This window comes from Equus przewalskii, chromosome 29 (assembly GCF_037783145.1).
Source record: "Equus przewalskii isolate Varuska chromosome 29, EquPr2, whole genome shotgun sequence".
Taxonomy (NCBI): Eukaryota; Metazoa; Chordata; class Mammalia; order Perissodactyla; family Equidae; genus Equus; species Equus przewalskii.
Window position 1 is genome coordinate 10,076,529 of NC_091859.1, and position 26,538 is coordinate 10,103,066.

The window sequence follows — 26,538 nt, forward strand, 5'->3', positions numbered from 1 at the left end:
AATATTTACTAAGCACTTACTAAGTAATCGTTATTAAACTAAGGACATCACAACATTATCTCATTTACTCTTCACAAAAACACCCATGGTAGATACAATTATTATTCCCAGTGTAATGATCTAGAAAGAGAGGCTCAGAGAAAGGCAGGTGATTTCCCCAGGGTCAAGGAGCTAGCAAGTGGGAGGTGGAACATGAACACAAATTCAACTAATGTAAAAACCTCAACTGTTCACCACCGCTATACTGAGAAGTGCTGTTAAAAACAAAAGAAAAAAAGATTAATGTAGATAAGTATCACCATGTAAAATCAGTCTTAAATGATTCCATTTATTAGTTAATAAAGGCAATAATAGTGCCCACTGATTTTCTCATAATACCAGTGAAGCTCATTAAATACAAATGTCAAATAAAATGGTTAGAAAAAAGAAAAGGAACAAGAAGCCCAAGCTGGAAGACACTGGGGGAGGAAGGTACAGAACAACATAAAAAGGTGTTTAAGAAGATGTGCTGGTGAGAGGAAGCAAGTAGATGAATATATGTTTTCTTGTGGATTTTTGCTTGCTTGTTTTAATGTTAAGCAAGACGAGTTGAGAGAGTTGTGTCTTCCCGACCAGAGTGGTTGGATATAGGATAAGTTATTAAAACCAAACTTATATTTCTGATCCAATACAAAATTCTATTATTGTTCTCCCAAATCATGAAGTATCAGTGCTAAAATGATAGTTTTGACGCAAGCACAAGAAACAGAGATTTGTGTCGTTTTATTTTAAAAATGAAATCAATTTTCACATGAGATTCTAACAACTGAAAAGTATCCAAACCATTTAAATTTAAAATATTAAATATACCAAAATATTTAAAAGGTCTTTGACTAAACTCATAATCATGTATTAACAAACTTTTATGTATAACTGAAAGTGTAGTGAATGCATTGGTGTGTTTCTCATCTTTTAAAGCACATCTCTTCATATTCAAAACTGTAAGCAGGTGAAGTGCCTAGAAAATCTAATTTGCTCTAGATAGATTCTTAGTTGCAAGAAATCATGTTAAATGTATAGAAGTAAACAGAGGACATTCCCAGATGGATCATCATTCCAAAGGAGACCAGAGCTGCATGTGCTGGATATATAAGTGGCTCATACACAGCATAAAACATTGATCCGTGAGTCCTATAGTCAGTTGTGAAAGACAGCATGGACTTTGTATCTTACGGCAGAATTTCTCAAACTCAGCACTCTTGACATTTGCATAATTCTTGTTGTGGGCAGCTGTTCTGTGCATTGTAGGATGTTTAGCAGCATCCCTGGCCTCTGCCCACTAGATGTCAGCCATAGCACCCTAGTGGTAACAATCCAAAAAATTAAATTTAAAAAAAAAAGTCTCCAAATATTGCCAGAAATGCCATGGGGGACAAAATCACCCCCATTTGAGATCCTTCAAGTAATGGTCTTCTTAGAGATTCCATTTGCACTCATCTAACATTCCCATTATAACATTCCCATTATAAAGCCTACATTTGTAAAAACAAATTCCCATATTATACCAAGAAGCATGGAGAGAGAAAAGGAGGAAGAAGCGGTGATTCTGTTCTTATGTATTGAAGACTTTTTATTCAAAATGCTCCCCTCCTTGATCTTTAATTTTGTATAGCTCTAACACCTCTAAACAGCACAAAATACAGGTCTATTTAAGGAGAATGTTTAGATTCCACAGTAAAGTTAAGCCTAACTCTGTACCACTGAAAACAATAAATTGTGGCAGAACATCGACTACCTTATATCAGCAAGTATACTGTTTATAATAGAATGAAATGTTATGGTAAAATTCCTGGAAATCTCAAGTACTTCTTTGTAAAACATTTTAGTAGAACCTTAGAATAGTCTACAATAAAATCCTAGTGATTAGCTTTACGTAGACTTAAAAAAGATTAGCTATTCTTAAACTTCGTCTTCTGTCCCAAACTTTAGTATCTCACCAAATTTCAGAAAACCTTCAAAATTGTCTTTAAGATTTCATGTTTTCTTCATGGTCCACAGCATTTTATCTTCTTTTGTATTACTTTTCTTTCTTTCTCCTTCCCTCTGCATAGACCACGTGCCCAGGAATGCATGAATGTACGCACACACATCCATAGGGTTTTAAAAGCGTCAGAAATTGTATCGTTTGATAGTCATAGAATGAGCTGGAGTATTTGTCCATAAGAAGAGGACAATAAAAGGAGCTTCTGTTCTAGAGCTGGCTTGTGTGTGTTTGTGTGTGTGTGTTACATACATATAATGAATACTCAAACAAACGAAGAAGTTAATTTCAGATACTGAGAAGTGAAATAAAAGCAATAAAACTGCTCCTTTAAGAGGGAGGTGGTGTACTGTTGAACGGACAAAATTGAAAACCACTAAGCTAGAACCTTACTGGAAGTAGTTGGAGGATAATTTGGGAAAATATCCTTAGATATTTTCCAAAAACAGGCCAGCAAAAGCAAACTTTTTGAGACCAAAATAATTTAGTTATTCATCAGCAAACATTAATTTTGAAGAATCACCCATGTGCCAAGAACAGTGTAAACTCTGGAGCTAAAACATAATTAAGACATAACCCGTGAAAAAAGAAAACAAGTAATTACAGCATGAACTTAGAATAGACACGTAAACTACGGTGGTGTCATAGGGAAAGGAGTGACTCACTTTGCCTGTGATGATCTCACAAAGGACCTTAGCTTGGTCTTGAAAGATGTGTAGTTCATTGAGCAAACAAGGTGAGAGGGTAGGCAGTGAGGAATTCATTTCAGATGTGTGGGAGGAATAGCTTGTGCAAAACCACAGTGATGTAAGAAACGATTCTGGAGTCAGCCATTGCTGGAGCATAAAGCAAGGAGGGGAGGCGGTGGTGAGAGATGAGGCTAAAGGAGTGGGTACATGTGGAGAGGCCAAGTAAACTGATCTTTGGATTTTAAATCAGAGAATAATCAGGACTGATCATAATCACCAGGTGGTTTAAATACAGGTGTGAGTGCAGGAATCATTCCACAAGAGGGCCAGTAACAAATGTAAGGAGCTCATAAACTTCCATGTGATAATGTACCCATAAATGATGTAGACTGAATGAATCCCTCTGACCCTAAAGAAACAGCGAATTCCTGAGACAGGTTAAATATATATTTGTATATCTGTCATTTTTGATGATATGAGAAAAGCATGTGCGTTATTCCCATAAATAACACTTTTTGGTGGTTGATTTTTGCAGCCACCATGGTAATCATTGATTCACAGGAGAATCATTAGTGGATGTTAAAATCATTGCATAAAAGACTTTTGGAGACCAGGATATTTACACAGACTCAAAGTACCTCCCACAGGCTTTCTAATTTCGTAGAGTAGATAAACCTAGTCAATATCCTATACCAAGTGAACAAAGTTAGCATTACCAATCATGAAACAAGCTGACATCATCTGCCTCTGTCTTTAATAGCGTGGGTTTTTTTTTTTTTTTTAAAGCATTCAGCCCAGGATGGGACATTGCATTTAGTTGTCCTGTCTCTAGTCACATTTAATCTGGAACAGTTCCTCGACACTTCTTTGTCTTTCATGACATTGACATATTTTCAAAAGGCCGGTTGGCTGAGTGTTGCCTCATGAACAGATTAAAGTTATGCATTTTTGGCAGGAATATTACTGAGGGATTTTGTGCCCCTCCCAATGCATCTAGCTATCCATAGCTGGTTCTATATCAAATAAGATCATTAAAGAACTATATTACCATATTTACACCATATACCTACAGTAGTTTATCCCTGTAGGGATGCATTATCAGAACTCTGATTAAATAGTTTGCTTTTATCAAGGTCTTAAGAAGGAAGGAATATTTGATTGCAAGAAATAAAGATTTACTGGAGTTTTTTTTAATAATTGGTAGGCGGTTATTTCAGGAATACATATATTTATAAGACTGGAATCTCTCAGTTTCACAAAAATCCAGAAAGAGATGTACAGCCTAGTCTCATCAGAATGTAGTTTTTTAATAGGAGCAGGATTCAAAACAGCCATATTGACTGTTATTGTTACTTCCTGAGTGATAGGTTTTCTAATCCTTCACCATTATAATGATTCAGCTCCTGAACTACCAGCCATTTTACTCTTTGTCCTAGATCCTTTTTCTCTTCAGATTTGAGCTTATCGATAGGTTGTTTCTTCATGATTATGCTTTCTGCCTCCAACAAACTTTGTTTGTACATCCCTTTCAGTCCCTTACCCTCCCCCTAGAAAAAGACCTAATTGATTCATTTCGTCTCTTTCGTACCTATTTGGTAACCCTTTTATTCCATGCCACATCGTCAGCAGGGCCACCCCATAGAGTTATCCAACTTTTGCTGTACACAGAGGCATCTAGCTGAGGGCACAAGCGGGGATAAAATTCCAGCCCATGTTCTACTTAAGACAAGCTCCTTGGCTCAGGACTGCATTCCCCCAAAGGAAAGTGGGGGAGTCTCTTTCTAATTCTCGAAAAGACACCATATCAGCTAGCAGCAGCCCTGTAATAGGTCACAAATACCCTAATCCAATAAGGTGAAAGAGAGGAAACGTGTGTACCCACAGGAAGAACTGTGCATAAGTTGCTGTCCGTGACCCTTTCCCCAAGCAATGACTGGACAAGACCACAATAAAATGGGGCTTTGGGAGACTGGCCCCATGGTGTAGTAGTTAAGTTTGGCATGCTCTGCTTTGGCAGCCGAGGTTTGCGGGTTTGGATCCCAGGTATGGACCTACACCAGTCATCAGCCATGCTGTGGCAGTGACCCACATATAAAGAGGAGGAAGATTGTCACAGATGTTAGCTCAGGGCTAATCTTGCTGAGCAAAGAAAAAAAGAAAATGGGACTTTGGGTTTGGAGGCATTCTGAGTCTTGACATATTTGGTACAAGGATATTTCTGGACATCCAGTAAAGATAACATTAAGAAGCTTTTTCCTGTTATCTGAGTTCTGCTATATAACAGTCTACATAATTTCTGTTTAATTTTTCATGATAGTATGATCTCCTCCAAAGAACATTCACCTTATTACTTTTTTGCCTTAGCTCTCAGAAGGCTCAAAGTTCAATTTATGCTTTATTCCAGCAACTGTCCTTAGCTAGGTTATTTTGGCATCATGATCTTCTCCCTTGAATTATATACACCCTTGAGAATTTATCCTTTCTTTAATGGTTCTACTATTGATGTGTTTTTATGCTTCATATTATAAACCACCTCAAATTCTTGAAAATAAGCATATTGTTAATAATAAAATTTTCTGTAATTTTTGATTGTATAGATTTGGAGCAATTACATTTGGAAAAAGACAAGAATTAACAATTTATACTTCTTTCAAATTGTGATCAAAAACAATATGTTAGGACATGCAAAGACCAAGCCTAATAACATTTTCATGCTAAATGCACAAAAGATAAAAGGATATTTTGTTAAGCAATAGAACATTCTTGTGTAATATAAGTCTAATTCTGTATAAGAATAGCCACATTGTGTGTAAAAATTATTTTTATTCTCCCAGCTAACCACAGAGAAGCATTAGGTACAGAAATGTCTCCCTGGCAACCAGGAGCTCCAGGGAGTAGTAGAAGTTATAATCATTGCAAGAATAGGAAAATACATTACACCTTTTATTTATTTTTTATTTATTTAAGGAAGAAAAATAAGACCTGCTTAATTATTTTATTGATACTGCTGTTAATATAAGAAAAAACATTAATTTCAATGTTTATTTTAGATAGTTACGATTACTGAAGTGTAAAAATCTGTAGTTGACATATATTCAAATGAAAAAATAAGTAACATGATGTAAAAAATGATGTATCAATATGTATCAAATGTATCAATTATATATCAATAATCATTTTTAGAATGAATATGAACTGAACTTAGTATTTTATATGTGGATTATGCTGTTCAGATAGTAGCTAGTTCAAATTTTATTTCCATTAGCTAGTAATTGACAAGTATACATTAGAAAATATGGGAAGAACTTTGTGCATTACATTTTTATTTCTTTAATTTTATCTTATTGACCATAAATTTCAAGCTTAGAAACATTAGTTATATACATAATTGCATCAATTTTAAAAGTAAGAAATCTATCAAGTCACCTTTGCACTGTGTGCTCCAGAAGATTCTTAGTGACACTAATCTTTTGAGTAATGGCTTGGATAATTTCCTCTTTGAACCTAAGACTGTCAGGCCCACTTCAGCCTCCTTGTCACTAGCTTTGTCTTTCCCAGCTCCCTAGGCAGGATCAGTTAACAGGCCTCATCTCTGCATCCACCTTCCCTAGGTCTTGAGCCACTTATGACTTAGCCAAAGGTTTATGAGCAGCCTCAGTCCCATCATCTAGTGGTGAGAAATAAATCAATTGCTAACCCGTCTTCTGATAGCGTAGGATGTGGAGAGGATCTCCTATCAACTATGTATCTCATCCACTAATCCAACTCATTCCCCATGAAGTTGAAGTATGTCCACCTTTGCTGGCCCCTTATAGTGATCTATAAAAAGACAATTTTAATACATAAATAAATGGAGGAGAAGAAACAAATCTCCCATGGAAAAGAATTCCAAATAATTTATTTAAATAGTCCACCCTCAAGGATGGAACATAGCTCCCTCTCAGGTTTGGGTACACATAATGACTTTCTTCCAAAGTGTACAATATAGAGAGGGGGCAAAAAAGAGGAAGTTTACAATGAAGAAACCTGGCATTCACTGTCTCAGCCAGGTAATCAAGGTCAACATCAACAGTGATAAATCATATTGATACTATCTACCCCTGATATGATATAAGGAAGATGGCACTTTACTTCTGTGGTCTTCCTCTCAAAAACCCATAGTCCCAGTCTAATTATGAGGAAACATCTGACAAATCCCAGTGAAGGAGCATTCTACAAAATGCCTGAGCAGTACTCCTCAAAACTGTCAAAGTCGTCACAAATAAGGCAAGCCTCGGAAGCTCCATTAGGACTAAGTGCAATGTGTTATTCGGGATGGGATCTTGGAACTGAGAAAGGATATTAGGTAAAAACTAAGGAAATCTAATAAAATATGGACTTCAGCTAATAATGTATCAATATTGGCTCATTAATTATAGTAAATAACCATATTTAAGGTGTTAATAGGGGAAACTGAATATGGGCTATATGGAAACTCTCTTCAAAATTTCTGTAAATCTAAGACTGTTCTAAAATACAAGTTCATTTTTAAAAACCAATATGAGAGGGGCTGGCCCCGTGGCCGAGTGGTTAAGTTCGCGCGCTCCGCTGCGGGCGACCCAGTGTTTCGTTAGTTCGAATCCTGGACACGGACATGGCACTGCTCATCAAACCACACTGAGGTGGCGTCCCACATGCCACAACTAGAAGAACCCACAATGAAGAATATACAACTATGTACCAGGGGGCTTTGGGGAGAAAAAGGAAAAAATAAAATCTTGAAAAAAAAAAATTATGAGAAAAGCTAATGTTTTTTGAACCTTAGCTTTGTGCCAGACATTGTGCTGAAAGCTTTGTATAGGTTATCTCACTGAATACTAAGGATGCCCTCATGAAACAAGTGCTGTTATCCTCATTTTATAGGTGAGAAAATGAAGACATAGGTTAAGTGGATTTCTTAATGCCAAAATCTGGGAAGTTAGGGAAGAAGGATTCCAATCCAGACTGTCTAACTCTACAGCCCATGCTCCTTTTTGTCATATTGATATAACTTATTAACAGACATTGAGCACAAGAAGAATGCTTGTTTAGCATTTCTCCAAAACTGACAGCCATCAGATAAATAAGCCTATGAGGAAGAATAAAGAGAAAATTTGTACTTGCCAACAGGCAAAATAAATGTACTTCTAAAGCAGACTGAAGAATTGAGATTTGGAATAAAGGCAGAAGAAATTCAAGGAATGGTGAAATTTCTTGAAGCATTCAAGAAGGAGGAGCTTATATCGAGAACTTTGACGCCTGAAACTTTTTCAGACAGGATGAAGTTGGTCCAGAATTAGAAATGTGTTGAATAGTAAGATATATACTGTCTAACACATGGGCTATATTGGAGTTAAAAGAACTGTCAAAAAATTCCAAGGGGGGGGGTAATCTAAAGCACCTAAACATGACTGCTCATTTACCATCTTCCACTCCCGTTTCCCCTTAGGACTGGATAGCTCCTTGAGCCCAAACCATAGCCCACTGAGCTAGGGCCCTATTACACAGCTTAACTCTTATTAATCCCTTTTTCTGGAATGTAGAGGATGGGCAGCAGGGAGCAATGGACTTCATGACCAGTACTCCCAGCTGCCATTTAATGGGCACTTCACCCTGTAGGTTTCCATGTATGTCCTTATTTAGGTATGACCTACACTGGGCAGTGCCTCAATTCTGATGCCTTCATTTGTCTCTAGGATGTTGGCCCTACTTAGGCCTCACTGGCTTTAACACTCAATAAGGTCATCTGTAAAATGAGACTGTGAATATATGTATGTTACAGATTGGTGTTAGGATTAAAGGAGATAGTGTCTTCATTTTAAAATTTCCATGTAATCTTTGTGGTCTGATCTGATCAGACTGGTAGTTGAGCATTTGATTGAAAAAGTTGATTAATACATGAAATCATACCTTAAACACTGCATTTTTCACATAAAGACATATTAATATACTTTCATTCACCAAACTTTTGATATAAGAACAAGGCTATTTGTTTGGGTTTTTTTGCACACAGGTTTCCATATAGTTTCACTATTTGAAATTCTGCCTTAACTTTTTTGCGTCAAACGTACCTCTAATGCATAGTCTACAATCTCCAGCTTTGGTTCACTTAAAGTGAAGCAACAGACTTCCATTTTTTTAGATGAGAGTTATGATGATGTTCTCACCTTTTCTCAGAGTCATACAAAATCAACAAATAGAATGAGAAACAGAAATACACACTAACTTCTTTGACAAAATCAGAAAGCATTTTAAATCTCAAACCATGTGTATTATGAAGTACAGTGAAGGTAAAAAGTGATGCAGAAAGATTCCAAGAGAAAATACCCAGGGTTACAGATCACCAGCAAAACCAACAGAACACAGTTCTCTAAAGTGGCGTGTCTTGAGGAGCAAAATCAACAATTCCTAGTTTGGAACAAATGCAACTGGTGACCAGGGTGGTGCTTCCCAGTTTGGCACAAAAGAGAGACAGAATATGAGAGAACTCAAGGAATCACATTGAAAAGCCATGTTTGTAGGAAGCTGTGTGCTAGTGAAGCAGGATCAAAAAAAAAGACTGAGTTCTAAATTAGTCCTGCAACTGCTGATCCCAGAAGGTGGGAGAGAAGTAAAGATTAAAGGCTGTAATTCAGATACACACATAATTTCGTGAGATGAGAATTTTTGCCTGAATCTAGTCCAATATACTCTACTGCGAAAATTTGATCTAAGAGGTACTCATAAGATTCAGAGATGGACAAAATTTTTAAAAGGGTTTGGGAAGGGGGCGTAATCTGCAACAGCTCTGTCCCAAAGCAGGGATGTTTTCTAGAATGCTACCGCTAGAGACTGGGTGAGACGAAGCCTTACCTTTCACTGTTACCCTTTGGTCCTTTCAAATTCAAGAGAAATTTAATGCAGTAAGAAAGGGAATAGGGGCTTTAAAAAATAATAAATTCATTTAGACATTTGCAAAGAAATTTGAGTATAAATCCTTTAAGATTTTTGACTTTTTTAATCTAGTCTTTTCAGTTGCTTTGACCACCTCTAAATTGACAGCAGTTTCTTCTGATGACTTTCCTTTATCAAGCCTTTCACAAAGGCATTCAGCTTTTCCTTTGCATTCATGTTTCATTAATTATATAATATTTATTTACCTTATATCATTGCAATAATATGCCAGTTGGCATAACAAGTTTAGAAACAAATACAGTTGATTTAGTAAGCATAAAACTCAACTGGTGGGAACAGAAACATGGAAGTAATCTAGAAAGTGGCCTGCTAACCACAAGGGTTCAGTGTTCTGTGGATATCTCATGTTTTAGAGAAAAAATGGAAAATGAGGCTTATTGATGGATTTGTTAGGTGGATGTTAGAGGAAATTACCTTAATATGAATATATGTTATTATTGTATTCCTGCTGCCTTTGAATTATTCTCTAGGGTATGTAGTTTCAATATATTGTTTTAAATCTTACTTTTATTCAAAAATATTTATTGAGCTCCTACAATGTACCCCAAGCATAGAAACCAGTGAAAGTAAATATTTCATCACTACTTGTTGAAATTAAACAATGTTAATAGGATGTTATTGGTGATTTTATTTTTGATATGTTGAATAACCTGTTATCAGTGCAAAAGATTTAAATGAAAGAATTTAGAGTTATATTGACTTGCTTTGTGAATATCTTTAGAACTCTTCAGACACCTAAGGTTGTTTTAAATTGTTGTGTATTTTACTTTAGGGTATGTTTGATAAGGAAAAAAATATCTTTTTAACTATTTTTAAATATATTATTCTTGTTTTTTATCTTGAAGCTGCCAGAAAAAATTATAATGGACTACTACGAGAAGTATAAGCCTAGAATGAATGAGCTGGAAGCTTTTAATATGGTAAATCTCAGAATTAAACATATTAAATTGGATGTGTTACTAGACTTGAATAGGGTCCTGGTAAATCTTATTATGGGACCAACCAATCTATGTTGTTTTTCTCTTGCTATAGAAAAGCCATTTTGGATCATTTCCTATTTCAGAACTATATTAGGTGCCAGTAATGTTAATAAAGAGAACACATGGTAGACCTCTCTTAAAGTATATTATAAATGCACGGAAAGAAGTTTCTGAGTTCTTTGAACACATATTGGTCTCAATGCAGTTATTTCACAAGCATTCCTTTTAATGAATTTCATTCTTAGTACCCCCTTTAAAAGTTTCTATCACAAATGTATGATTGCCTTTAGATTCTACCTCAGAGTGACTCTTTTCCTATTATTATTAAAGAAAAACTTGATCTCTGCAGTATTCGTTTTCTGAAGATGTACAATGGGTACTGGAGATTTGGCCTTATGTAAATTTCTGTAGCTACATTGTCTTAAACTTCAGTGTTAAGCTAGTCTTTTTTTTTTCAGTACCACTATCCTGTCTTATTCTTTCTTTTAGTTGAAAGTTGTTCTGGCTCCTTGTATAGAGACACTGATTCTTCTGGATCGACTTTGCTACCTGAAAGAGCAGGTAAATTATATTGTTTTTAAATGTATAACAAGTATCTTCATTAAATCCAGTAATATGGACCCACCTATATCTAGGAGAAGTTTCTCTCACGTAGAACCAGTAAGATAATTTTTGTCATATTTTTTAAGTTTAGATCTTCATTCCATCTCTTTTTAAACATAAACATATGTATAACAGATGTTCTCAGCAAAGCTGCTGTAATAAAGTTTACATTCTTTTAATTGTATGGTAATTACTATACAGTAGGCAGTGAACACAAACCATCATATATAACATACTGTATAGCTAAAATTAATAAAGGCCAGGCATAAAAGATAGCGTATATATTTCACTGTGTAAGAATTTACCTTTTAATTCACTTTTGGACTTTTGGACATATGCATTTTGCAGTATAGAAAGTTCTTTTTGATCAAGTGAAATTTCTTGTGTTTTTTCACAATCCTATTTGTTTTACCAATGTTGAATGACCAAAAAACTGGTCTTTTTGGTTATCCTTAGGTAGCATGGTTTTTGTGGATTCTGTTCTGAGCTGTGATCAAAGTAAAGTTTCGTGAACTGTTTAAATTAAACCCATTTGTGGATTCAGCCTTCTGTTTCCACTATAAACCCTTTATTTTAACAATTTTGTTTTATCATATGGGGAGCATTACTTTCTTCTTTTCAACAGTCTACTTGGAACAAATGGATTTTAGTAAATGTTTGCTTTTGTTCTAATTTGTATTTTTATAGAGAAAGCCAATTTTTAAATATTTAGATAATGGTGTACTTTTCTAAGCTACCAACTAACTCAAAATCACTGAAAAGCTTTGGTTCCCAAGTTGGTAGATGACAGAATCAGGCCTATTTTACTACACATCATTTCCCTATTCCAAACAATTTCCATTGACCTAAATAAAATAGGGAGGCAAAACAATATGCACAAAAATTAATAGCTTTGTCTTGAAGTGATAGAAATCATATAGATGCTAATATTTTACATAATATTTTTTTATTATAAAAGTTAATACATATTTGTGTTAGAAAAGTTAAAATGAAGAATGTAACAAAGAAAATGAAAAGTAATGATAATCCCACCTTTCAGGGTTAACTATTAAATTTTTGGTATGTTTTCTAGTGCTTCTTTCTAATATATGTATGTTGCACGTATACATATTTGCACATTATTTATACTTTAATTAAAATTGGAGTCAAATTAGGGCCAGCCAGGTGGCGCAGCAGTTAAGTTCACAGGTTCTGCTTCGGTGGCCCGGGGTTCACTGGTTTGGATCCTGGGTGTGGACATGGCACTGCATGGCAAGCCATGCTGTGGCTGGCGTTCCACATATAAAGTATAGGAAGATGGGCATGGATGTTAGCTCTGGGCCAGTCTTCCTCAGCAAAAAGAGGAGGATTGGCAGCAGATGTTAGCTCAGGGCTAGTCTTCCTCAAAAAAAAAAAAATTGGAGTCAAATAATGAATGCAGTTTTGCATCTAACTAGTTTCATTTATTTTATTTAGAATTTTCCCATTATTAAATATACTACAGAAGCTCAATAATGTTTCATCATATAATAATTTATATAAGTAACACTCAATTGTTATTTGCCACTTCCGGTTTTCCACAGTTACAGCAAAGAGTAACCTTGTAGTTCACACTCTGTGTACATCTTAATTATTTCCTTAGCATGAATTCCTGAAGGTGAAATTGTAAATGTTAATTTTATTCACCAAAAATACTTTTATTTTATGTAATTTGTTTTCTATGTAGTTTTTATATTAGACTATATAGTCTGAGTCAATCTCTCATTTTTGTCCTCAACAAATGATTGTATATCTAAATCACGTATCAATTTTCAGGAAGATATTGCATGGTCTGCGCTTGTAAAGTTGTTTGATCCTGTGAAATCTCCCAGATGTTACGCTGTTATTGCTCTGAAGAAGCAGCAGTGATAATTGAAGCAAGGTATCAGATGCGTCTGTTTGTAGAACCTATTGCTTATTTGGCTTTTCTTATATCGTGTTATGTGAATATTTGAAAAACATTGCTGTATATGTTTTAAATAAACAGCAAAATAATCACTAACCACAGAATGCCATAATCCATTTTTCCATTGTCAAAGCATACATTAATAAAATAAGTACTCGTGAAAATACTATAAAAGGATTGACCTACATTCCTGAGTTAGTACATCAAAAGGACATTGTAATCTGAGCTTTATTTCCTGTTCAATATTTGAGGCCCTTGATATTTGCTACATATTGCATTTTTATTTTTATCGACTTAAAAGCAGATGAAAGGTATAGGTGTAAATATTGTAAAATTAGTTGAAGATCATTTGTACTTTCCTCCACGTTTTGGAAGGATTTTCCATGTTATCAGAAGAGAAAAATCCACATTTAAAGGAAAGAAATACCCAAAAGCCAGGCCAGCCATAAAAGGGCCTAATATCAAGTGTATTTTCCACTGGGTTTTAGTCTATGTTGGATGAGAAAATATTCTGTACCCTTAAAGGAATATATATCTTATAAAAGAGATACTCACTTTAAGAATTCCTGAGGCTATTTCTCTTACTAAAATAAAGGGATGGTTTGGCACTTAATGGAGTTACCTTGTGTTCTATAAAAGGCCAATCTGAGTAAAGCAAGAGTGAATGAGAGAAGGCCAGCACTCTGCCCAGTGTGGTACAGGTTCCTTTCATTAACAGAAAACTTGAAGTTTCTAATACACTCAGAAGAGTTGGGCGCTGGAAACAAGCTTCTTTGATGCTCAGCTAGAGACTGTAACATTAATTCTCCCAAGCAGAAAAAGTAACTGTTTTCTTAAATTTTGGAGTCATCCACAGATGAGAAGAATAACTTTTTGCATTGGGTTGTGATACTAATATTGAGTTTGCAGCCAATATATATGTGAATGATCAGGTCCTTTGTATAGCTAGTACAGTACTGGGGAAATTAGCCAATTTTTAAGCTTTTTATTCTGGAAAATTTTAAACATTCAGAAGTGGAGAGTAGCCTGTAATGAATCCCCATATACTCATCACAAACTTCAACAGTTATCCACATTTTACCAGTCTTGTTTCATCCGTACACACATGAGCATGCACACATGCATGCTCGTCATCCACACCCCTGACCCTGGAGAATTTTAAAGCAAATCTCAGGCAGTTTGTTATCTCACATGAATACTTTAGTATATATTTCTAAATTAAGAATTTTTTCCATAATAACATCTATTACTTGTCCTCATTCACGTTTCCATGATTTGCTCAAAAAGTCTTACGTATCAGTTTGTTCAATTCAGAATCAAAACAGGGTTCACAGGTTTGCATTTTGTGATGTCTCTCTGTAGGTCATTTTATTTCATTTCCTTATATCGTTGGCTATATGAGTAGCTATCTCAGAAGGAACAGAAAAATCTTTCCAGCCTACTTTCTTTCCTTTCATAATTTCACCATCTATGTAAAATTTTAAACATTTTTCTTGATGCCAAAATATTTGTGTAACATTCATTTCTCTTTATAATAAAGAAAAAAATAACTTTATATGTGTAAAGCTCTGTTTAGTATGGGAAGTGAATTACAACCATTTCAATACCAAGGAAACTTTATAGTCACATCCCTTGGTTTTAAAACATTGTCAGAAATTGCATTTATCAATTAATGTTTTCCACTTTTATTAATCAGAGACAAATGTGTGATTCAAGCATCTAATCAACATGAGATGACCTGTATGATCACACTGAGTTGATAATATTTCAGCAAAAAGCAAAGAAATATTATATTTTGTTAATACTGGAGCTTTATACACATGAATCCCCATTGCATTGTCTGTAGATTCTCATAAAAACTACTCTTTGAGAACTCATTTACAGTTGAGCTAAAGACTGTAGTGCATTGGTGGGAGCACCAAATCTGACAGTTACTTCCTAAGTAAGCTGAAGCAAGTTTCTTGATATCTCAAAGCTTCATTTATGAAGTGGGGTTTCATTTAATATTTATTTTATAAATATTTATTGAATACCTACCATGTGTCAGAGGCTGTGCTAGGTACTGGCAGTATGGAGACAAACAAGATATGTCTCATCCTGAAAGAGCTCACAGTCCAATGAGGAAAGCAAACAAAATTACTAATTATGGTAATTAGTACTGTAATTACGGTATGGGCCTGAGAGGGTCAGGGCCTAGGATTCTTCAGGGTGTCTTCAAATCAATGGACTTAGGGGGAAGAAAGACTCAGTAATATTAGTACCATAGTCTAGATTTATGTGAGTTAAGTTGTTTTGTGTCCTTGGGTGAGTCACGTAACTATTCAGTGTGCCTCAGTTTTCTCGTCTGTAAAAAGAACATGAGGATAGAATTTACTCATAAGGTTGCTAAGAGGATTAAAGAAATAAATATGTTTAACTCTTCCAAAGTATCTTTGGACAACCTCCTACTAAAGCCAAACTAAGTTTATTTGAATTCTCTGCGATAAGAGAGGACTCTGCCTTCAGAGTCCTGACAGTCTCTTCAGGAAGAAGTCAGGAGAGGCTATTTATAGGATTTGGGAGTCTAGTCTCAAGTGGTTTAAGGTGGCTCTTTTAAGGTGGAGAATAGATTGGGATTTGGAAAGGTTCATGACACAATCGTTTAGATTAGTATCTATAACAAGGCAAGGGTCTTGAAGCAAGTCTTGCTAAGTAAACTGTTGCTTGATAAGTAAACTCTTTGACAAGGTGAGCAGATCGTTTGTCTGACATAAATTAATATATGGGAATTTCCTGAAACAAACAATGAAGTTATTTATTGGTTTACAGTCTTATCTTTCCTGGGCAAAGTTTTCTTGTAACAAACAAATAAATCATGTTGACACAGGTTGTCTCAGTTCTTAGACCCCATAGCTCTGTCATATTGATGCAGATGGTTGCAGTTCTCGATGTAAAGCACTTAATTCCTGATACGTAATGTATAATATAAAAGCAATAACCATGTTTGTTAAATGCCCTAGAGGGAGAGAAATGGGAACTTATCCATATTGATAACATTGATTTTGTAGGGAAAAAAATGTGTTCTAAGTTCTAATCAAACAACTTAGAGGGCCGGCCCAGTGGCGCAGCGGTTACGTGCGCTCGTTCCACTTCTCAGCCGCCTGGAGTTCGCCGGTTCGGATCCTGGGTGCAGACATGGCACCGCTTGGCACGCCAAGCTGTGGTAGGCATCCCACGTATAAAGTAGAGGAAGATGGGCACGATGTTAGCTCAGGGCCAGGCTTCCTCAGCAAAAAGAGGAGGACTGGTAGTAGTTAGCTCAGGGCTAATCTTCCTCAAAAAAAAAACAACTTAGAAATGGATTTTTTGCATCCCCAGTCAAAATCTGGGGAATTGTCCACTAAATTTGGACAAAAAAGTGGATTTGATTTTTGGATAGAAAATATTATCTTATGTTCAGCAGTTAAATTTCACAGTAATTTTGCTTGCTAAGATCAATATTTATTTCTAGGATTATTTCTAACGTGACTACTCTGTCTCTGTAAGTATAAATGCAGAGAGTTATACAAAAGGCCTTTCCAAACTACATGCATCTGAAGATTGTTCTTTGATCTGTGGCTCTAGCCACTGTGCATAATAATTTAATAGTAATATTTATTATTATTACCCACTTTTAACATGCATAGTTATTCCAAAGTCTTTGCAGTAAGGTATGAAGTTCCATCCTTTCCTTTGGGCTAAGAGCTAAATTGATTGCTCTTTTTGTTTTTTATTTCTTATCCTTCTGCTGCTCTTCTCCATTCTTTAAAGTTTCTTTTCAAAATACACAGAAACAAATTTTCTTTAAATCTCCTCAACTTTAATTCGTTGTTCTAAAGCCATTTAAGAATATTGTTGCCATCAGTTTTTTGTAAATATATATATATAGCCCAGAGACATGCTGTTAAAGTAGATGCAGGTAGACAGGCTTCTAATCTTCACTACTGGTGATCCTGCATTAATAATTAATATTCAGGAGGCGTAGAATTGATAGAAATGGTCAAGGACTCAACTACTATTCTGCCAGTCTGTAACCATGGTGGATTTCATCTCCCAACAATTATTAGGCATATTTCTATACCCAGCACCCAACACAGTGCCTGCAGCATAAAATGCTCATGATGAGTATTTGCTAAATGAATGTATCAATTCTGCCTTAAATCACTTACTAAAATGTCCAATAGAAAGTAGCACCTGCGGACGTCTGTCTTCATAAACTAGAAAACATTGATTTTTGCTTAGGCACTTTATGTGTATTAACTCCTTTAATCCTCACAACAGCTAATGAAGTAGGTACTATCATTATCCCCATTTTATAGATTAGGAAACTGCAGAAGTAAATACTAATCTTTCCTGATAAAAGTAACATTATTCTAGGCCTCACGTTATTTCTGCAAACAATTTTGCAGATACAATGTCTGGCACATGAGAAAAAATGACCAGAATATAGGGAGGTTAAAAAATAAGAGAAACTGCAGAATAGAAATAGACCCATAGGGCTTCCATATATCTCGGTTATGGGACAGTATCTTTAAAATAATCATTCTTACTGAGTTGAAAGAGATAAAAGAAAAGACTGAGAATTTCAGCAGAAAATTGGAAACTATAAAGAAGTATCAAATGGAAATTCTAAGTGAAAAATACATTCACCAAAATTAATAATTCAATGGATGGGTTTAATAGAGATTAGACAAAGCTGAAATATGAATTAGTGAACTGTAGGTAAATTCCGAAATAAATATCCAAAATGAAGCACATAGAGACAAAGGGATAGAAAAAAATCAGAACACAGGATAAGAGAGACAGAGAATACATCAAGAAAGTCTAACATATGTATAATTGGAGTCCCAGAAGACAAGGATAGAGAGAATGAGGGAACTACTATTCAGAGAGATAATGGGCTAAGAATATTCTTCAACTGAAAAAAAAAAGTCAAACCACAGATTCAAGAAGCAAAACTTTAAACAAGAAAAACATATCTAGGCATATATTAAAATTACTGAAAACCAGAGACAACAAGAAAATCTAAAAATGTCTGGAAGAAAAAAAACCACATTACCTACACAGACATAACTATTGGATTGACAATGAACTTCTCAACAGAAACAATATATGCTGGAAGACAATTGAACAATACCTGCAAAGTGCTGAAAATAAACAACTACCAACATAGAATTCTATGCCCAGTAAAAATATCCTTCAAGAATTAAGCTAAAATAAAGACAGCTTCAGACAAATAAAAACAGAGTTTTCAAAAGCAGATCTGCACTTAAGGGAATACTAAAGGGTGTTCTTCAAGCAGGATGGAAGTGATCTCAAATGGAAGGTTGGAAATGAAAGATGAAAGAAAGGCCAACAAAAAGGTTATATGATAGGTATACTCAGGTAAATATTGACTACATAAAGCAATAATAATAAGGTTTACTGGGAGTTAAAAGATATATACAGTTCAAATAATCAAAACCAGTAGCATACAAGAAAAAGTAATAAATGGTGTTAAAAATGTTCTAACAAGGTCCTTTCAGTTACCAAGAGGAAAATAATATTCATAGTTATTATTAGACTTTGATAAGATGGAGTATTGTAATATACTAAGGTAATCATTACAAGAATTATAAAGAATATAACTTCCAAGATAATAGAAGGAAAAGAATGAAATTGTATTCTCAAAAGGCCACCCCAACAGTGAGCAGAACCATGAGCAAATATTTTTTTGCAGGATGCCTGTCTTACATAAATAATGTGAGTCACTCAATATTAGCCTGTCACTACCATTCCGACAGCCCAATCTTGCAGGTCCCATGGAAGAAATACTGTACCAGCCAGTGGAGCAATCTGCTTACCTGGCTGCACTCCTGGAACTGTGAGCCCAGGTTGATTTTATAGGAACAAGTCTCAAAATTTTGGAGGACGTCTGATTAAACCCACACATGGAATAGAAGGTAGGAAGAGAGTAACCCAAAGGAGAGAAATGGGAACTGGGACCCAAACAGTTTCCAATTTGGACTTGGGCTGCCCTGCCCAGATGGCACTGTCAGCCCAATCATCCTAGGCACCAGAGAAGACTGCAAAGTTCAGGAAGCCCTGGGGTGTGGGGTCCAGAACAGGGGCATTGCTCAACCAATGTGATACTGATTCCCAATCCTCCAGAAAAAAAAAAATGCAATGAAAGAGAAAAAACGTTGAATAAGAGAACATACAGACACATACAAAGCAAATAATAGGATAGTAGTCTTAAGTCTAGATATATCAGTAATCCCATTAAGTGTAAATTAAATGCTTCAATTATAAAACAAAGATTGACTTTTTGGAAAAATAAAGGCCAACAATACGCCAGTTACAAAAGATACATCTAAAACATGAGGGTGCAAAAAGTTAAAAATTAACAGGAAGAAAAACACATATTTGCAAATACTCATCAAAAGGATGCTGTATCAATATCAAAGTAGGTTTTAATAGCAGGCAAAAAAGTATTTTTAAAGATAAAGAAAAAACCTTCATAATGAAAAATGTTTTAATTTTCCAGGAAGATATTATAATCCCAAATTTGTATTTAGTTAATAATATCAAAATATATAAAGCAAAAATTAACACAGCTATGAGGAGGAATAAATAAATCTACAGTCATGCTGGGAGTATTTTCATGCTCCCATCTATCTGATGGTAACAGCAAACAAAATCAGAAAGATACAAGATTTGAAAAAATGAAATAAGTAAAATTGATGTAATTGAGGAATGTAATAAACTGTTCCCAACCACTGTAGAGTACATAATTTTTCAAGCACACGTGGAACTTTTACAAAAATTGACTATGTGCTGGACTTTTAAGCAGATTTTAATAAATTTCAAAAAATTGAAATCATATATAGTTCTGACCACAATGCATTTAATCTAAAAAAAATTATTTTGAATATAAGTAGAAAATTCCCATATGCTTTAAGAATTAGACTTCTAAATAATTTTGGATTCAAAGAAGAAATCACAGTGGAAATCAGAAAGTACATTAAATAATAAAGTAATTGAATTTAATTATATTGAAAAAATTACACAACAAAACTTGTGAGAAGAGCTAAAACCATAATATAAGAAGAAATTAGCAAGGGGTGATGTCAGCATCATGGTGCAGTGAGTTTTTCCCTCTCTCTATCCCCTCTAAGTTACAACCAGTAGGACATCCATTTACCAACAAAGAACTCCCTGCACAGTACACCAGAACACCTGAGAGATCCATACATATATACACTGAAGGTGGGTGGACTGGATCTCCAGGAGAGAGTAGAACTAGGGGAGCAGCCTTCTTGCCCTCCCCCAGCAGCAGTCATCCAAAACATGGATACTCCTGGAAGTGACAATGGTGCCCTGACTTGAGATCTCAAAAAGCGCACTGGTGCCAGAGAACAGAGACTACAAGGGCACTAACAGTGCTCATAGCTTAGTCTCTACCCCTCCCCCAGCAGTGGTTGGTGGTGTCCACAACCTAATGCTTCAGGAAGCGCCAGAGGTGCCAGCTCCATCCCCCTCCTCGAGCAGCAGCAACTGAGACACTGGGTGTCCTAGCAGCAAGGGCTGCATTCAGAATGTGGATACTCCCAGCAGTGGCAGTGGTGGCCTGATCTGAGGTTTCCAAAAGCACACCAATGTCAGAGAACAGAGGCTGCAGGAACAGCAGCAGTGCTCGTGGTTTAGCCCCTCCCCCTCCCTGATCAGTGGCAGATGGCATCTGTGATCTGAGTCTCCAGGAGCCACAGCAGTACCCGTGACCTAACCCCTAGTGACAGTACCCTCAACACCAGCCCTACCAGCAGCAAGGGCTGCATACAAGACCCTGGGCCTCTGGCAGTGGTGGCAACACTCATGAACCCAATGACCCCAGCAGCAGTGCTGCCAGCACCCCCAGATAACCAGGGAGCAGCAGCACAGGTGATACACATGGCAGCAGCACTCATGCCTGTGGAGAACCTGCAGAGAACCAGTGGGGAAACATGACACCCAGGCAACCCCATAAGTAGCAGAAGTGTTTGCAGCCTGGTGACCCTGGTGGCAACACCTGTGACTGCAGCAATCATAAGCAGCAAGGCACCAACCTTAGGGGCACAGGCAGCCCAAGGAGGGCACTAGTGACACCTCTAGCAGAGGCAGTGGAGGGCGAAAAGTGCAGGCTCTCGGAGAAAACCAGAAGCAGCTTAGAATCAAAGTAACCAAAGCCTTACACAAACAGGAAAGGTGTTTACTACCTCAAATGTGCCAGCAGAGGATCAATGCATCAGGCACCTTGGAGAACTACAGTAACACAGTAACATAGAAAAAAAAAATGACAACTCTCCAGAACCCAAACTTGAGGTCATAGAAGATTGCAATCTAACAGACAGAAAATTAAAAATTACTGTCATGAAGAAATTCAACAATTACAAGAAAACTCAGAAAGACAGTTCAGTGAGCTCAGGAATAAAATTAATGAACAAAAGGATTACTTCACCAAAGACATTGAAACTCTAAAAAAAAAAAACCAAACAGAAATTCTAGAGATGAAGAACACAATTAACGAGATGAAAAATGAAGTAGAAAGCATTGGAAATAGAGCAGACCAGATGGAAGAGAGAATTAGCAAACTCAAAGATGGAAATCTAGAAATGATTCAGGTGGAAGAGGAGAGAGAACTAAGATTTTTTAAAAATGAAGAAATTCTATGGGAAATATGTCTCAATTAGGAAAAGCAGCATAAGGATAATGGATACCCTAGAAGGAGAAGAGAGGAAAAAGGAGCAGAGAGGTTATTTAAAGAAATAGTAGTTGAGAACTTCCCAAACCTGGGGAAGGAACAGGATATACAAGTACATGAAGATAATAGAACTCCTAATTATCTCAACACAAAAAGACCTTCTCCAAAGTATTTTATATTAAAACTGTCAAAAGTCAATGACAAAGAAAGACTTTTAAGGATAGCTAGAGAGAAGAAAATAACTTACAAAGGAACCCCCATAAAGCTTTCAGCAGATTTCTCAGCAGAAGCTCTACAGGCTAGGAGAAAGTGGAGAGAGATATTCAAAATGTTGAAAGACAAAAACTATCAGCCAAGAATGCTCTCTCCAGCAAAGTTATCCTTCAAATATGAAGGAGAAATAAAAGGTTTCCCAGACAAAGAAAAACTGAGGGAGTTTATCACCCCTAGAACTGTCTTACAAGAAATGTTGAAAGGAGCTCTCCTACCTGAAACAAAAAGACAAAGGTTTACAAAGCTTTGAGCAAGGTGGTAAATAGACAGAATCAGAAAATTGGAACTCTCTATCAGAATAGGTTAATAAACAATTATAACATAAAGGCTAAAGGGAAAGAAAGCATCAAAAATAACTATAACCATTTCAACTTGGTAATAAATTCGCAACACAAAAAACAGTAAGTTGTGACAACAATAACATAGAAAGGGAAGAGGAAACGGACAGAACCTGCATAGACTAATGCAGATAAGAGGCTATCAGAAAAAGGACTATCTCATCTATGAGATCTATGCAAACCTGCATGATAACCACAAAACAAAAAATCAGAACAGAATCACAAAATATAAAAGGAGAGGAAACTAAGAAAAACGTTACAGAAAATCACCAAACTGAAATCACAGACAGAAGTTAAGGAAAAAGAAACAATGGAAATATAGAACAACCAGAAAACAAAAGATAAAATGGCAGTATTAAGTCCTCATATATCAATAATCACTCTAAATATAAATGGATTGAATTCACCAATCAGAAGACACACAGTGGCTGGATGGATTAAAAAATAAAACCTAACAATATGCTGCCTCCAGAAGACCCATCTCAGTTCTAAAGACAAACATGGGCTCAGAGTGAAGGGATGGAAGATGATACTCCAAGCAAATGGCAAACAAAAGAAAATGGGTGTAGCCGTACTTATGTCAGTTAGACTTCAACCCAAAAAAGATAACAAGAGACAAAGATGAATATTATATAGTGATAAAAGGGGCATTCTACCAAGAAGACATAACACTTCTTAATATGTATGGACCTAACATAGGAGCACCAAAGTATATAAAACAACTGTTAACAGTCCTAAGGGGAGAAATTGACAGCAACACAATAATAGTGGAGGACTTTAAAACATGACACATCAATGGATAGCTCATCCAGACAGATAGTCAACAAGGAAGCATTGGCCTTAAATGAAACACTAAGCCAGGTGGACTTAATCAACATATATAGAACATTCCATCCAAAAGCAGCAGAATACACATTCTTCTCAAGTGCACGTGGAACATTCTCAAAGATAGACCATAGCTGGGAAACAAAACAAACCTCAATAAGTTTAAGAAGATTGAAATCACATCAAGCATCTTTTCCACCCACATTGGTTTGAAACTAGAAATCAACTACAGGAAAGCTGGAAAAGTCACAAATATGGAGATTAAACAACATGCTGCTGAACAACTATTGGATCAATGAAGAAATCAAAGGAGAAATCAAAAAATACCTCGAGACAAATGAAAATGAAAATACAACATACCAAAACTTATGGGATATAGCAAAAGTGATACTAAGAGGGAAGTTTATAACAATGCAAGCCTACCTTAAGAAATAAGAAAAATCTCAAACAATCAAACATTATACCTAAAAAGAACTAGAGAAAAAATTGTATGCTCTTGGCTCCCTTGTCAAATATTAGCTGTCCATAAATGTGTGGGTTTACTTCTTGGCTCTCAATTTTGTTCCATTGATCTGTGTGTCTGTTTTTGTGCCAGTACCATGCTGTTTTGGTTACTATGGTTTTGTAGTATAATTTGAAATCGGGGAGTGTGCTACCTCCAGCTTTGTTCTTTTTTCTCAGGAATCCTTTGGCTGTTCAGGGTCTTTTGTTGTTCCATATAAATTTTAGGATTCTTTGTTCTATTTCTGTAAAAAATGTTGTTGGAACTTTGATAGGGATTGCGTTGAATCTATATATTGCTTTAGGAAGTATGGACATTTTAACAATGTTAATTCTTCCAATCCAAGAGCACAGGGTATCTTTCCATTTCTTTGTGTCTTCTTCGATTTCTTTCAACAATGTTTTATAGTTTTCGTTGTACAGATCTTTCACCTCTTTCGTTAAGTTTATTCCTAGGTATTTTATTCTTTTTGTTGCAATTGTAAATGGGATTGTATTCTTAATTTCTCTTTCTGCTACTTCGGTGTTAGTGTATAGAAACGCAACCAATTTTTGTACATTGATTTTGTATCCCGCAACTTGACTGTATTCCTTTATTATTTCTAAAAGTTTTTTAGTGGACTCTTTAGGGTTTTCTAGATATAAAATCATGTCATCTGCAAAGAGTGACAGTTTCACTTCTTCTTTTCCAATGTGGATCCCTTTTATTTCTTTTTCTTGCTGATTGCTCTGGCTATGACTTCCAATACTATGTTAAATAACAGTGGTGACAGTGGGCATCCTTGCCTGGTTCCTGCTCTTAGAGGGATAGCTTTCAGTTTTTCTCCATTGAGAATGATATTTGCTGTGGGTTTGTCATATATGGCCTTTATTATGTTGAGGTGTTTTCCTTCTATACCCATTTTATCTAGAGTTTTTATCATAAATGGATGCTGTATCTTGTCAAATGCTTTTTCTGCATCTATTGAGATGATAATGTGATTTTTATTCTTCATTTTGTTAATGTGGTGTATCACATTGATAGATTTGTGGATGTTGAACCATCCCTGCATCCCCGGAATGAAAATTGAGAGCCCAGAAGTTTATGGACAGCTAATATTTGACAAGGGAGCCAAGAGCATACGATGGAGAAAGGAGAATCTCTTCAATAAATGGTGTTGGGAAAATTGGACAGCCACATGCAAAAGAATGAAAGTAGACCATTCCCTTACACCATGCACAAAAATCAACTCAAAATGGATTAAAGACTTGAATGTAAGACCCGAAACCATGAGACTTCTAGAAGAAAACATAGGCAGTACACTCTATGACATTGGTCTGAGCAGCATATTCTCAAGTCCCATGTCTGACCAGGCAAGGGAAACAAAAGAAAAAATGAACAAATGGGACTACATCAAACTAAAAAGTTTCTGCACAGCAAAGGAAACCATCAACAAAAGGAAAAGACAACCTAATAATTGGGAGAAGATATTTGCAAACCACATATCAGATAAGGTGTTAATATCCAAAATATACAAAGAACTCATACAGCTCAACAACAACAAAAGCAACAATCCAATTAGAAAATGGGCAAAAGATCTGAACAGAGATTTCTCCAAAGAAGATATACAGATGGCCAATAGGCATATGAAAAGATGCTCAACATCATTAGCTATCAGGGAAATGCAAATCAAAACGACAATGAGGTATCACCTCACTCCGGTCAGAATGGCTATAATTAACAAGACAGGAAACAACAAATGTTGGAGAGGATGTGGAGAGAAGGGAACCCTTGTTCACTGCTGGTGGCAGTGCAAACTGGTGCAGCCACTATGGAAAGCATCCTCAGAAAATTAAGGATAGATCTACCATATGATCCAGCTATTTCACTGCTGGGTGTTTATCCAAAGAACATGAAAACACAAAGGCATAAAGATACTTGCACCCCTATGTTCATTGCGGCATTATATACAATAGCCAAGACGTGGAAGCAACCTAGGTGCCCATCAAGGGACGAATGGATAAAGAAGATGTGGTATTTATACACAATGGACTACTACTCAGCCATAAGAAATGACGAAATCTGGCCATTTGTGACAACATGGATGGACCCTGAGGGTATTATGCTGAGTGAAATAAGTCAGAGGGAGAAAGTCAAATACCATATGATCTCACTCATAAGTAGAAGATAAAAACGACAAAAAAAAAAAAAAAAACACATAGCATTGGAGATTGGACTGGTGGTTACCATTGGGGGAGGGGGGAGGGGGGAGGGCAAAGAGGTGATTAGGGTCACATGTGAGGGGATGCTCTATAATTAGTGTTCGGGTGGTGAATATGATGTAATGTATACAGAATTCGAAATACGATGTACATCCGAAAAAAATAAAAATTTTTAAAAAATAGAGAAAAAAGAACAAATGAGGCCCAAAGTCAGTAGAAGGAAGGAAATAATAAAAATTTGAGCAGAAATAAATAGAGATTAAAAAGACAATAGAAAGGATCAACGAAACTAAGAGCTGATTCTTTGAAAAGATAAACTTGACAAACTCTTAGCTAAACTCACTAAGAAGAAAAGAGAGAAGGCTCAAATAAGTAAAGTCAGAAATGAAAGAAGAGAAATTACAGTGGATACCACAGAAACACAAAGGATTATAAGAGAGTACTATGAAAAGCTATATGCCAACAAATTGGATA

General features: G+C 35.9%; 1 protein-coding gene across 10 annotated transcripts in view; it reads left to right on the forward strand.

Moving 5' to 3' along the window:
* Positions 1–26,538, forward strand: part of METTL25 (methyltransferase like 25) — a 120,901-nt gene that overhangs the window by 78,794 nt on the left and 15,569 nt on the right. For 6 of the 10 annotated variants that reach the window (XR_011534786.1, XR_011534784.1, XR_011534787.1 and 3 more), the window contains 3 exons: positions 10,527–10,601; positions 11,151–11,222; positions 13,059–13,284. Coding sequence is in view for 5 of the 10 variants with exons in the window: in XM_070600478.1 (XP_070456579.1) it covers positions 10,527–10,601; positions 11,151–11,222; positions 13,059–13,151 (240 nt within the window). In the remaining 5 variants the exon portion in view is untranslated. Of the gene's footprint in view, positions 1–10,526; positions 10,602–11,150; positions 11,223–13,058; positions 13,285–24,886; positions 26,058–26,538 lie in introns of those variants that run through there. The other 4 variants (XR_011534783.1, XM_070600476.1, XR_011534785.1 and 1 more) reach the window with 3 other exon arrangements.